At 34.9% G+C, this 12,895-nt stretch overlaps 1 protein-coding gene across 3 annotated transcripts; it reads left to right on the top strand.

Moving 5' to 3' along the window:
- Positions 1-4,550: 4,550 nt before the first annotated feature.
- LOC130013600 (uncharacterized) lies at positions 4,551-12,279 on the top strand. Of its 3 annotated transcripts, XM_056102370.1 has the most exons (4): positions 4,551-5,011; positions 5,193-6,996; positions 11,343-11,399; positions 12,085-12,279. In XM_056102370.1, exons 2-4 carry the CDS (start codon positions 6,081-6,083, stop codon positions 12,102-12,104), a joined length of 993 nt encoding a protein of 330 aa, XP_055958345.1. In that variant the 5' UTR covers positions 4,551-5,011; positions 5,193-6,080; the 3' UTR covers positions 12,105-12,279. The 3 variants fall into 3 exon arrangements, 2 of the variants coding, with proteins under 2 accessions (XP_055958345.1, XP_055958346.1); XR_008788785.1 differs by having other exon boundaries at positions 4,551-6,204; positions 6,867-6,996; positions 11,343-12,279; XM_056102371.1 differs by having other exon boundaries at positions 4,551-6,996.
- Positions 12,280-12,895: the final 616 nt, after the last annotated feature.

The following is a 12,895-nucleotide window of genomic DNA, read 5'->3' as shown; positions in this document are numbered from 1 at the left end:
AAAATAATTATTAAAATAATGGAAAAATAAACTAGCGGTTGCCAAGCAAGATACGCCCACATTTTGGAAGAGATGGACAGAGAACAATCTAACTAAAGCATCGGTACCGCTGCAATATACATTCCTGCTTTGATTGATACGCGATACATTTTAAAATGAAGAGAATGAAATATGAAATGGCTGCAATAACTGTAATATGACAAGAAGCAAAGAAGGCTTGTGGGTTTGTTTTGCCAAATTTTGTTTTGAGTAAATATTAACAAACAAGTGGTTGCCAAGCAAGATACGCCCACATTTTGCTAAAGATGGACAGAGAACGAGCTAAAAAAATAATGTGATTTCTTGTACAATCAGGGGCCATAATCCAAGAAGATATGGTCCGATATGCGTGAATATCAAAAGGCACCAAGATCTTTGGGTTATGAACATACATTTCAAGTTTCATCAAAATTGGATAAAAATTGTGACCTCTGGAGGGTCCACAACCTTCGTATTACATACTTTTACACAATTTCATTTCAGGGATACACCACGAGGGGCCATAATCCAGGAAGTTACCTTCTGATTATCAAAAGGAACCAAGATCTTAGTGTGTAACGGTGATATATTCACACGTTTATTTTTAAATCAGATAAAAATTGTGACATCTAAATTTTGTACAATCCAGGGCCATAAATCAGGAAGTTACGGTCCAAAATGCGCAAATGTGGCCATTTTGTCCGGTAGTTTTGGACCGATTTTCATGAAATTCGAACTCAACCTTTATTAAGGTGTAACGGTGACAAAATCAAACGGTGTTTAAAATCGAATAATAATTGTGACCTCCAAAGGGACCACAAGCATAAAAATAGGCGATTTTTCGAAGAATCAGGGGCCATTATTCAGGAAGTTTCCATCTGATATGCGCAAATATCGAAAGGAACCAAGATCTCTGGGTTATCAACATGTATTTCAAGTTTAATCAAAATAGGATCAAAATTGGGACCTCTAGAGGGTCCACAACCTTGATATACCAGATGTGTACACTATTTGTGTACGAGGGGCGGCCATTTTGTCTGGTAGATTTGGTCCGATTTTCATGAAATGTGAACTCTTCCAACATTACGGTGTAACGGTGATATATTCAAACGTTTTTTTAAATTGGATAAAAATTGTGACCTCTAGAGGGACCACAAGCTTAAAACACGATTTTTCGTACAATCAGGGGTCATAATTCAGGAAGTTACGATCTGATGTGTGCAATCTTACTTAACCAGACAGTTACAAATATATTAAGGACTTTGGTTACACGTGTGTGTGTGTTTGATTACTACTACAGATAGAGGACATTTTGGTTCTTTTATTATAAACTGTGGACGTTATCTGTCCTCGATTGGTGGGGCTGATGTCAGATGGCAATAAACACATTTACATTAAACATCGGTCCCACTAATCAAGGACATTATTTAACAAATGGTTGGATTGGTCTGTTATCGACTTTCTGTGTAACAATATCAAGATCAGACTGGCAATAATATAGTTGAAATTTAAAAAAAAACAGTGTTTCAAAAAAGACCACCTCCAGACATTTTCAGTGGTGGTGTATCCTTGCCGGGCTGGGTGATTTGCAATTTATCCACTACTAACCAATAATAACTAAATACTACCTCATTATTGTGGGAAAACTAACATAATACTTCAATTATGTTGGGTAGTATTTGGTAAACGTCCTGCCGTCCCATCCAAACGTTCCTATTTCCCAACACCAAAGGCTATGCAAGATGAGCCCATTATTACTTATCGGCCGAAACTTGTTGCAAAATGCTCAACATTTTCAATAGCGGGGTATCCTAGCCAGAAATCTAATTGCTCCACCATAAAAGCTACATTACTACATGACTAATGTATAAAATGTATTGGTGTCAGTCATTTTAATACAGAGATCATTGCTACAGGAGATGTGTAACAAACACTTGAATATACGGAAGTGATCTCTGTGTTAAAATTATTTGGAATGTATTTAACTAGTTCTATCACATATGTAATAACAACTGACACCAATATTGTCCTTTAATATTGCAGAATCACTTTGAATCCACAGATTAAACACTACGGTCTAGTGGTTTAAATGAACTTCCAGTGTATTTTAATACTTACAAGTCTACACCTTTTCTATTATTCCTATTTTAACTATGACATCATTTATCTATATTTAGCTTATTCTTTATATGTCACACAGAGTGGCGACTTGCATTACGGCCAAAAGAAACACTGTGACGCGCAATGCATCTTGGGAATTGTCTGTAATAAACACACACTGACAGTTTGCTCAACGACGTTACGATATCTCTATATCGATGAACTAAATCTCTTTAATTTCTTGGTTTTATAGTATTTTCGGTAACAAAACTACTGAGAATTATCATATACAATCATAATATGTTAGTTGTTTGTGTGTTTCGGGAATTTATAAAACATGATTCATATTTTTAAAACACGAATAAAGCGTGGTACGGCCCAGAATGAAAGAACTTAAGAAGTGAGACCGAGACGAGAGACGCCATTTGTGATGGTTTACGAATTGGTCTATTTAAGGCCGTAAATTATTGTCGATTTTTAAGAGGTTTTATTAACTTTGAAACTATTCTACCAAATATTTGTTGTTTCAATTTCTAGATTTGAAATGTAATTTCCATACACCTTAAAATGGGCCATTTGAAAATGTCAAAGTACCACGCCCTTTTTTGGATAAGGCCTATTTTACTCAGTAAGCTTTCATTAAAATATAAAATAATAATTTAAGAATATTAAAATTGAATTTCAAATAGGCATATAATGTTTTCCAATAAACAGATTTGAGCCGTTGGTTGTTTTCCAAGATAAAATACCTTTAGCTCCAATGTTGACTCACCGTGTGCTTTTATGATTTTTGTTCTATTAATTAATATAGGCTTTCATTTTTAAAAAATAAAATAATTAAAGATATTAAAATTCTATTTAAATAGGCCTATAAAATTTTTCAATAAACATTATGAGTTGATTGGTTTCTCTTTTTACAAACAAGTATAAACCAAAAACAACTTGAGAATGAATATTTTGCATATTGCTCTTGGTGTCATGTAATGTTTTGACAGCCTTTATAGGCCCCCTAATGAAATTGTCCATTTTAAACTACTGCACAAGAATATATTAAATTATTATAAATCTGAAGTTTGCTCTAGATATCCATGCCATTAGGTCTGATCTGTGTTTAGAGTTACTTTTATTTTTGTGATTTTTTTTGTCAACTGATTATTTAGAAATAGAAAATTTAATTTATACTGTGTACTATTATGGAATTATCTGCCATACAAACTGATTAAGTTAACCATACAGCATACTGATACTATATAGATAATCACAGAGTAAATTAAAATTATTTTGAATTACTGAATGATTTAAAATTAGTGATATTTTATTGGTCGGATTAAGGCCTACCAGTTAAAGGGGAAATGTGATTTTGAATAGCATAACAGTATTAGGCTTACTGTTTTATTAAAAGCTTATTGCAACTGAAAATTGAGCAAAATAATATTTTTGTTATAAAATTTGGAAAGGTATATAACGTATAAATAAACTTAACACTTAAATTGTTTACCACAAGTAATTGTAGGCCTACATAGATTCACATTTTGCGATACACAATCTTAGAAAAAATTAGGCTTGTCCATTATCCTTTTGCCAGAATACAACAGATTCTTCAAAAATAGTTAGTTCCCTCGCACATGATTCTTTTTCAATTGCTTTTAATAACATATGAATCTAAATTTATTTTATTTGTTTTTACAAAAAATATAGAATGTAAAAAGAACATGTGCAACTACAGACATTAATAGCACATTGATTTGATTTGATTTAAGTTAGAGCGAGAGGTCATATTATCATAGTCATAAGATAAAGACGTATAGAGATCTACTTCTTCTAGGCCAACAGTACTCTACATTGGAATATATCATAATATGCAATATAATGCCAATTAAGCCCAACTAATCAAATATGAAAACATCTTTCACCAAATATGTAATCTTACAAAATAAATTTTTTGATGATATATATTGCTGTTCTTATAATCTATTAGATCTATGTTAGTATGGCTCAGTATTTATTATATATTTATAGCATTAGGCTGACTAGGCCTAGCACTCGGCGATGACTCGTATCGACATCGTACTCGTAGCAGACGACGCGACGTAGACTTAGCTCTTTTTCTTCAGGAATGCTGAATTTTTTGAATTCCTCAATAGTCCCTAAAATTAAAACACCCTAGCATAGGACCTACTCTGGGTACTATATCCACCACTCGGATGTTTACATTTTCTTCTGTTCAACTGCGAAACGTCTCTTTACCCGCCATGTTTAGTGACATTACAGACAAAACCCAAGATGCAGTGCACGACCTACTTTTTATGCAAATGAAGCAGTCTCCACTCTGTGTATTTTTACTCTGTGTATGTCATCAAAGTTATGATGTCATTAACATCATGACATCACTGATTACTATGACTTCCATGGGGCTTCAAATTTCATTTTTATGTAACAGGGTCATATTTTGGGACTCTGTCAATTAATGTTGGTGAAGAATGTCCTGATCAGTGTCTTGATTGTTGGAAGTTTTTAATAAGTGAGTTTATAGTTTTGGTTGTGAGATAATGTAAATTCATTAAAATGTTTTGGGGGATGGATTTTCAGTTGTATGGGTCTGGAATTGTATTGTCCGGATTATGGTGTTTTATTTTAGTGGTTGAAATGTCTTAGTTCTTATATGGGTTTACTTTTAATATTTTTTGGTATAGTTGAAAGGATAACTCGTTGGACTCTTTATAGTTCTGAAGGTGGTCTCTTTCTGAAATATTGTTTATCAGGTGATTAGTAATTCTTTGTCCTGGTTGGTTATTCAGAAGTTTAGCTGGGATAAAACTAAATTACACGCATGCATCAGTACCACATGTTACAGATTTAGTGAAGGTCAATACCGGCTCTTTTCCACAAATGGGTAAGCTATTTAATTTAACTTTCTTGTAATAGATGACTGCAAGTGGACTGTGAGTTTCATGAGTGTTTGATATATAATTATATATGTAATTCAAATACTGTAAGGTAAAAATTGTAGGATGTGTAGCCAATAGAACTGTTGGTTACGAATATATGGATAATGGCAACTATTGTATTTTCAGGGCCAACTTGTCGAGCATAAATGTATTTTGTGTTATAGTTATGTGTAGTACCAACAGAAATGGTGTTTAATGGTTATGGTGAATTGAAATACATCTAGATCGACCAACATCGACTACGCGCTTACGCGTTTCATTTAATTGTTTTAAACTGTATCATGTGTCGTTTGTGGATTATATAAACTTATTTAAACCTTATCGTGTTGTCAATCAAGAAATCTATTTTCCCGAACTAAGCAGGTTCAATCTATCAACTTTACCACACCATTGCAGGTGATGGAAAGGGTAGGTCTGCAATAATGGAGGCACCAGGGGGAGTAGATTTTCTTGGTTGTACCAGTAACAAGTTGAACTGTTTAGTTTTCAATTAACTTATCGTTAGACTTTAAAGTGAATCCGATGGCGTTTAATTACTGACATTCAAATTTATATGCACATTATCATCAAGCTTGAATTCTCGTGACTTTGTGACAGTGTTTAACCACTGGAACTGAAATTATAACAGATTCTGGATGAAGATTGGAACTGTGTAACAGTGAATATTGAACATTAATATTATGAACTATTGATTAATTTAGTGTTAATTTGATTAATTTAGTGTTAATTTGTTTGTTTTCATTTATTTTTAGTGTCGGTAAACCTGGTATGTATGGTTGTAAGTATGGATGTTGACAGCACTAATAAATAAATAGGTCAAGTTTAAATAAGTTAGGGCATAAAATTCCGTAACTATTGATAATCTTAGAACATCATTCAATACACATTGCATTATACTAAAATATATAACAGTTATCCCAGTAACACTATAACTTGTATTGTCTTTATTTTATCAACAGTGGAGTTTTTTTTATGTAGAGTTTAGAGTAGTTTGGTCAGTTGATTGGTTTGAATATGTCGGAGGAAGAAGTTGTGGTCTTGGGTAACACACTAAGAAAGTTGGGTCTTTTTCCAAAGCGTATAGGTAAGACTGAAGATGACGTTGCTGAGTGGATGGAAGATGTTTTGAAATCTAAAGGTAAGTGGCCGGTTAAATCGGATGATGAAACAGAGTCGTCTACTAAATCAAGACCACCAGTTAATCCGATGCCGAAGTTGTCAATGTTTTATGGTGAACCAGGAAAAGGTGAAGTTAGTTACGACCTTTGGAGATACGAAGTAGATTGTTTAATTTCAGAAGGTGTATATGATAACCATGTAATACTGTTGGCTATTCGCCGATCACTTAAAGGGGAGGCCGGTAAGGTTATAATGCGGTTAGGTCCGCATGTTGATGTTAAAACTGTCTTAGCCAAATTGCATAGTGTTTACGGTACATGTGAAGAAGCAGAATCTTTAATCGGACTCTTTTACAGTGCTAAACAATATCCATCTGAAACGGTTACAGATTGGGCATGCCGGTTAGAAGATATATTCGCAAGAGTAACTCGAGAGGGTAGTCCAGATCCTAAAGAATCCGATGAGACATTAAGGAATGTATTTTGGCGTGGATTGTTGCCACACTTACGTGATTTGTCTGCTCACAAATATGATAAATCAACAAGTTTCGACACACTACGTGTTCAACTTCGCCGTATAGAGCATGATGTTAACCAACGAAACTTATCAGCGAGTACCGCTACTTCGAAGCCAAATCCTTTTAACATGATACATACAAAGTCTTCTAATTCTGAATTTCAGGAACTTAAAGGGATAGTTCACAGTATTTCTTCACAAGTTAGTGGATTGAAGGATCAAGTTTCGCAATTAGCTTATAAAGTTGACAGACCTAAGGTTCCACGATGGCAGTCACAAGGAAATGATTCAAGAGGTGAGATGTCAAATAATTTTAGTAGTAATAACCGGGATAATCGGCGTAGTAGTCAAGGACCGGGACCCAAGTGTTGGGCTTGTGGTCAGTACGGTCATATTAGGTTGGGTTGCAGAGCAGCATTTAACCAGAATCGTTCTTTAAACGTTCACAACCTCAGGCCAAGGGAAGCACCCTGGGGTACTCCACGCAGAGACTTTCCAGAGCGACGTTGAAATCGAATTTTGTAGTTGGTGAACCTAATGAAGCCAATGTTAAAGTTGAGGGAAATTGTTGTACTGCACTTTTAGATACTGGATCAACTGTGTCTACTGTAAGTGAAGAGTTATATAATTCTAAATTAAAACATTTACCTTTACAACCGCTTAAAACTATGTTGGATATAGAATGTGCTGATGGTAAACCATTGCCGTATAAAGGATATATTGAAGCAGATTTACAGTTTTCAGAATTGACAGATGAAACAATAACTTGTATTTTATTAGTAGTTCCGGTGAGTAGATATAATTCATTGGTTCCGGTTTTACTTGGAACAAATGTATTGACTCTTCTGATGAAACAATGTAAAGATGAACATGGGAAATCTTTTCTCCAAAAAGCGAAATTAACCACTTCTTGGTATTTATCTTTTCGTAGTATGGATTTATCAGAAAAAGAATTAGTCAAACGAGATTTCAGTTTAGGAATAGTGAAAAGTGCCTCAGTCAATAGGATACTAGTTCGTCCAAATTCTCGTATAACGTTACCATGTTATGTTGATAAAAAGTTACGATACCCGAAGGTGTCGGTGATGGTACACCCATGTCAACGTTCCAGTATTTCATCTGATTTAGATGTTTCTCCATCCATAATGATGTATGATTACAATAATACAGATTATATTTCAGTTAACGTTTCAAATGTGTCTACAAATACTATTGTTATTTCACCCAAAGCTATTGTGTGTGAACTACAGCCGGTAAATATTGAAGATAACGAAGTTACTTCAGATGGATCCAAGGCCTCGGTCTTAAATAAAGTAGAAATTGACGAAAGCGATTTATCAGAGGAAGAGATAATTCAAGGTAAGAACCTGTTGTTAAGTTTTGACGATATTTTCGCACATAATGATCTGGACTTGGGACATACATCCAGAGTACAACACAGAATTGAACTTATAGATGAACAACCGTTTAAGCAACGGCACCGCCGTATACCTCCATCGATGTTTACTGAAGTAAAAGATCATTTAAAGCAGTTGTTAGCATGTGGTGTTATAAGAAATTCACATAGTCCATGGGCATCAAACGTGGTACTTTGTCGTAGAAAGAACGGTAAATTACGCATGTGCACTGATTTCAGACAATTGAATAATAGAACGATCAAGGATTCGTACGCTCTTCCCAGAATTGATGAGTTATTGGATCATTTAGCAGGTAACAAATTTTATTCAAAGTTAGATATGAAGTCCGGATATTACCAGGTCGAAGTTGCCGAAGAACATAAGGAGCGTACCGCTTTCACAATTGGTCCGCTTGGTTTTTATGAGTATAACAGACTTCCTTTTGGTCTTTGTAATTCTCCCGCGACGTTTCAGAGGCTTTTAGAAGATTGCTTAGGAGATCTTCATTTGACGATATGTGTAGTGTATATTGATGATTTGATTATTTTTGCAGATTCATTCGAGGAGCATCTACAGCGCTTAAATAAGGTTTTAGAGCGTTTACGTCAGTGTAATTTAAAATTAGCACCTGATAAATGTAGTTTCTTTAAAAGACGTGTAAACTATGTTGGACATGTTATCTCCGAAGCGGGTATTGAACCAGATCCAGAGAAAATTGAGGTGATCCAAAAATGGCCACGCCCATTGAATTCTGTCGAGGTAAGAAAATTTCTTGGATTTGCTGGTTATTATCGTCGTTTTGTGAAAGATTTTTCGAAAATATCAAAACCTTTATCTATTTTGATGCCCACAACGGGTAAGAAAAATAAAAGTAATGTTTCCGTCAAGTGGAAGTGGGATATTGAGCAGGAAAATGCATTCTGTGAATTAAAGGATCATTTGTGTAGTTCTCCAATTCTTACAAGCTGTGACTATACGTTACCATTCGTTTTACATATTGACGCTTGTCAAACTGGTCTGGGTGCAGTTCTTTATCAAAAACGAGATAATTTATTGAAAGTTGTGGCTTACGCGAGCAGAAGTGTGAATAAATCGGAACAAAATTATTCTGCTCATAAATTGGAATTTTTAGGGTTAAAATGGGCCGTTACAGAAAAGTTTCATGATTATTTGTATGGGAACAAGTTTGTGGTGTATACCGACAATAATCCATTAACCTATATTTTGACTTCCGCTAAATTAGATGCAACAGGTCATAGATGGCTCGCCGCTCTTTCTGCGTATGATTTTGAAATAAAATACAGACCCGGGAAAAATAATTTGGACGCCGATTTATTGTCAAGATTACATAAAGAATCGGAATATATTTCACATGAACAGGTACATGTAATTTGTAATTCTATTCAGCCGAGTAATTATGCCGAATGTTTAAGTATATCACCAGAATTAGTGCCGGAGGTAAATTTAGGTCTAAATGGTATGACACCACGTGATTGGAGAAAGGAACAAGCAAAAGATGCCTCTATATTGTCTATTCTTAAATATTTAAGGTCGGGAATAAAGCCATTTGACAAGGAGTTCAACAAAGAGGTCCAAGTATTATGTCGTCGTTTAGAACACTTAAAGCTGAAACAGGGAGTTTTATATCGATCTGTGGAACATGAAGGGGAGATAATTGAACAACTCGTACTTCCAGGTCATTATAGGAAATTAGCATTTCAGGCTCTTCACGATGATCTTGGTCACATGGGTAGAGATAGAACTATGGTATTAATGAGGGAACGATTTTATTGGCCTGGTATGGCAAGTGATGTTGAACTTTGGATCAAGAATTGTGAACGTTGTTTGAGACGAAAATCTCCTACAAATATCCGAGCCCCTTTGGTGAATATAGAAACTACTCACCCCCTTGAAGTTGTTGCGATGGATTTTCTAACACTAGAACCATCTAAAGGTAATTATCAGTATATTCTAGTTATTACAGATCTGTTCACAAAATATGCTCAAGCAATACCTACACGGAATATGACAGCTCGCACAACGGCTGAAGTATTTTTCAATAATTTTATAGTTCATTATGGTTTACCAAGTCGGATACATTCTGATCAAGGAGCTAATTTTGAGAGTAAAATTATTAAAGAATTATGTAGTTTAGTAGGTATGGATAAATCCCGCACCACAGCTTATCACCCGATGGGTAATGGGCAGTGTGAAAGATTTAATCGGACACTTTTGAATATGCTGGGTACACTTACGCCGGAGAAGAAAAATGATTGGAAAATACAAGTAGCACCTCTTGTACATGCATATAATTGCACACGACATGAAACCACTGGATTTTCACCTTTCTATTTAATGTTTGGACGCCACCCTCGTCTTCCAATAGATTTAGCGTTTGGAGTGAGTCGAGAAGTGTCTAATGTGTCATTACATTCGTATGTAAAAGCGTTAAAGGAACGGTTACAACGTTCTTATGAATTAGCGATTAAATCATCAGAGAATTGTAAAGAAAAACAGAAGACAAAATATGATCGGAAAGTTAAAGGTATTCGTCTTGATATTGGTGATCGTGTTTTAGTACGTACTTTAGCGTTTCAGGGAAAACACAAATTAGCTGATCGATGGGAACCTGGCGTTTACATTGTTGAGGATCAACCTAATTTGGAAATTCCTGTTTTTGTGGTCAGACCAGAGTCTGGGCGTGGACGATCGCGTACTTTACATCGAAATAATTTGTTATCAATCAATAGCGTTGAACCCGTGTATTTTCCGACTCCAAAACCGAGAAAGCGAAAAATAGTAATTGAGTCTAAAGTAGCTGCGGAAAAATGTGTTGAATTAGATTCAAGTTCTGATGAAGAATTTAGTTATGTGGAAGCCAATGATCCTGTAAATGAGAATTACCCGGAGGTTATTCTTACGGGAGGAGGGGAAGGTGATCATGAAATTATCGAGGATATTGTTGAGGGGGATCACAATACCGAGATATTTCATGGGGCATCTAATGACGCATCTGTAAGTAATGAAAATACTGAGGTAAAATCAATTGAAGTTAATGTTTCAGGTGACGCCGTAGATAATAATCCAAGTCCTCTACCGGCAGATGTATCTATTGAAACAAGACCTCGCCGAACATGTAACCAACCTCAATGGATGCAGAGTGGTGATTTTGTTATGGCTCAAATTAATAATCCGTCAGATTGGTATGAGAAAGCTAACTATATTCATTCATTACATCTTTCAGGTTCTTTAAGCAAAATGGCTCCAGAGGTTAGTACGGCATTGTTGTCGTTAATTACTGGTAAGTAAATGACGGGACGTCATTTTTACGGTGGGGGGAAGTATGTAACAGGGTCATATTTTGGGACTCTGTCAATTAATGTTGGTGAAGAATGTCCTGATCAGTGTCTTGATTGTTGGAAGTTTTTAATAAGTGAGTTTATAGTTTTGGTTGTGAGATAATGTAAATTCATTAAAATGTTTTGGGGGATGGATTTTCAGTTGTATGGGTCTGGAATTGTATTGTCCGGATTATGGTGTTTTATTTTAGTGGTTGAAATGTCTTAGTTCTTATATGGGTTTACTTTTAATATTTTTTGGTATAGTTGAAAGGATAACTCGTTGGACTCTTTATAGTTCTGAAGGTGGTCTCTTTCTGAAATATTGTTTATCAGGTGATTAGTAATTCTTTGTCCTGGTTGGTTATTCAGAAGTTTAGCTGGGATAAAACTAAATTACACGCATGCATCAGTACCACATGTTACAGATTTAGTGAAGGTCAATACCGGCTCTTTTCCACAAATGGGTAAGCTATTTAATTTAACTTTCTTGTAATAGATGACTGCAAGTGGACTGTGAGTTTCATGAGTGTTTGATATATAATTATATATGTAATTCAAATACTGTAAGGTAAAAATTGTAGGATGTGTAGCCAATAGAACTGTTGGTTACGAATATATGGATAATGGCAACTATTGTATTTTCAGGGCCAACTTGTCGAGCATAAATGTATTTTGTGTTATAGTTATGTGTAGTACCAACAGAAATGGTGTTTAATGGTTATGGTGAATTGAAATACATCTAGATCGACCAACATCGACTACGCGCTTACGCGTTTCATTTAATTGTTTTAAACTGTATCATGTGTCGTTTGTGGATTATATAAACTTATTTAAACCTTATCGTGTTGTCAATCAAGAAATCTATTTTCCCGAACTAAGCAGGTTCAATCTATCAACTTTACCACACCATTGCAGGTGATGGAAAGGGTAGGTCTGCAATATTTATAGTTGTGCTCTCTGAGGAAGTAAGTTTTTACACTTACGGAACGTTAGATGCTATTAAAAATGGTTTTGTTAGCTATGACTTTATTTTGAATCATTCCTCCTACTGGTGTTACTGTATCAAGTTTATAATGACTTGAATCCCATCAAAGTTTATGTTATTCAAATGGTTTTGGATTCCTCTGTCGCTTTTTTTATTTGGATTCACATGAAAATACGAATTTGTATAGGTTCACTTATCATTCAGACCAGAATTTATGTCTGTAGAAAGAACTGTAGCACTACCACTGCCACATATCTTTGTTTTGGCCTGATCTAGATGTTGGTTTGTTTGACTCTGAACTGGCTACTGTGGTATCTCTCTTAAAGCAGAAATTTCAAATTTTAAGTTATATTTTTAAAAATTATTAAAATAAAGCCTTAAAATAGATGGTATCCATAAACAGTCCTACCTTGTTAAAGAATAATCCTATTAATCCTATAATTCACTATTGACAGCTGAGAAATTGGCAAA

Source organism: Patella vulgata, chromosome 7, assembly GCF_932274485.2.
Source record: "Patella vulgata chromosome 7, xgPatVulg1.2, whole genome shotgun sequence".
Lineage (NCBI taxonomy): Eukaryota > Metazoa > Mollusca > Gastropoda > Patellidae > Patella > Patella vulgata.
The sequence above is the reverse complement of the archived record's forward strand: the minus strand, read 5'-3'. Positions and strand labels throughout refer to the sequence as shown.